Source organism: Habropoda laboriosa, unplaced genomic scaffold (assembly GCF_001263275.1).
Source record: "Habropoda laboriosa isolate 0110345459 unplaced genomic scaffold, ASM126327v1 scaffold76, whole genome shotgun sequence".
In the NCBI taxonomy this organism is placed as follows: Eukaryota; Metazoa; Arthropoda; class Insecta; order Hymenoptera; family Apidae; genus Habropoda; species Habropoda laboriosa.
In genome coordinates this window covers 102051-102780 of record NW_017100184.1, presented here as the reverse complement: position 1 = coordinate 102780, position 730 = coordinate 102051, and the positions used below count along the sequence as shown (strand labels likewise).

Here is a 730-nt window from a genome sequence, read left to right as displayed (position 1 = left end):
TCGGCCGAGCAGCGACTCTTGGACGCGATCGACGGCCTCGCACCCCAACGAGAACATCGCGAGAGCTACATCGAAATCCACCCGGTAAGTGTAATTCCAGATAGATAGATCCTACCTCGATAAGTATATACCTAACCTAACTTAACCTTCTTTCAGCGTTTGGGCATCACCGTCAACATGGCGATGAAACTTCAGCTGAACGTGGAAGTGCGGAAAGCTGTCGGCGTCCCCTTCACCGGCAATCTAAAGGACGGCGCCATCTTACCCTTGATCTGGATCGACTCCCAAATAGAGGATCTACCCGAGTCGATACAACAGATTCTGTACCGTGGTCATTATCTGGCCACCGCCGTCGAAGCCGGATTTCAGTGGTGCAGCCTAATCGCAGCGATCCTCTCCGTCGGTGCCTTTATAGCTGCCTTCACGAGAAACCACGTAGACCGCATAGACGAATACGAGGTCAACATAGACGTAGACATAACCGTAGACGTAGCCGTAGACGGGAGATCCATTGAGAGGGGAAGAACGCGAAGCTAGACCAATAACACCGAAATTCTCCCTATACGTACGTATGTTATGTAACGCGCACGCGTCGCAAGCTGGAGAAAAAAGAAGAAAAGAAGGATTTCGCTTGTTGCATTCACGTCTACACAACGTTTCGCGATGCTTTTCCTCCCACAGAGATCAAGCGCGCGCGCTTCCGATAACCTAGGTCGCATCCAACGACATC

The 730-nt window shown here is 51.4% G+C and overlaps 1 protein-coding gene across 1 annotated transcript in view; it reads left to right on the top strand.

The window, feature by feature from the left end:
• The window catches only part of LOC108579444 (scavenger receptor class B member 1-like), a 2156-nt gene extending 1432 nt beyond the window's left edge, over window positions 1–724 (top strand). Inside the window, 2 exon segments of the mRNA XM_017942983.1 lie at window positions 1–84; window positions 157–724. The exon segment at window positions 1–84 is cut by the window's left edge and continues 24 nt beyond it. Of these exon segments, the coding sequence (XP_017798472.1) occupies window positions 1–84; window positions 157–537 (465 nt within the window). The 3' untranslated portion in view covers window positions 538–724.
• Window positions 725–730: the final 6 nt, after the last annotated feature.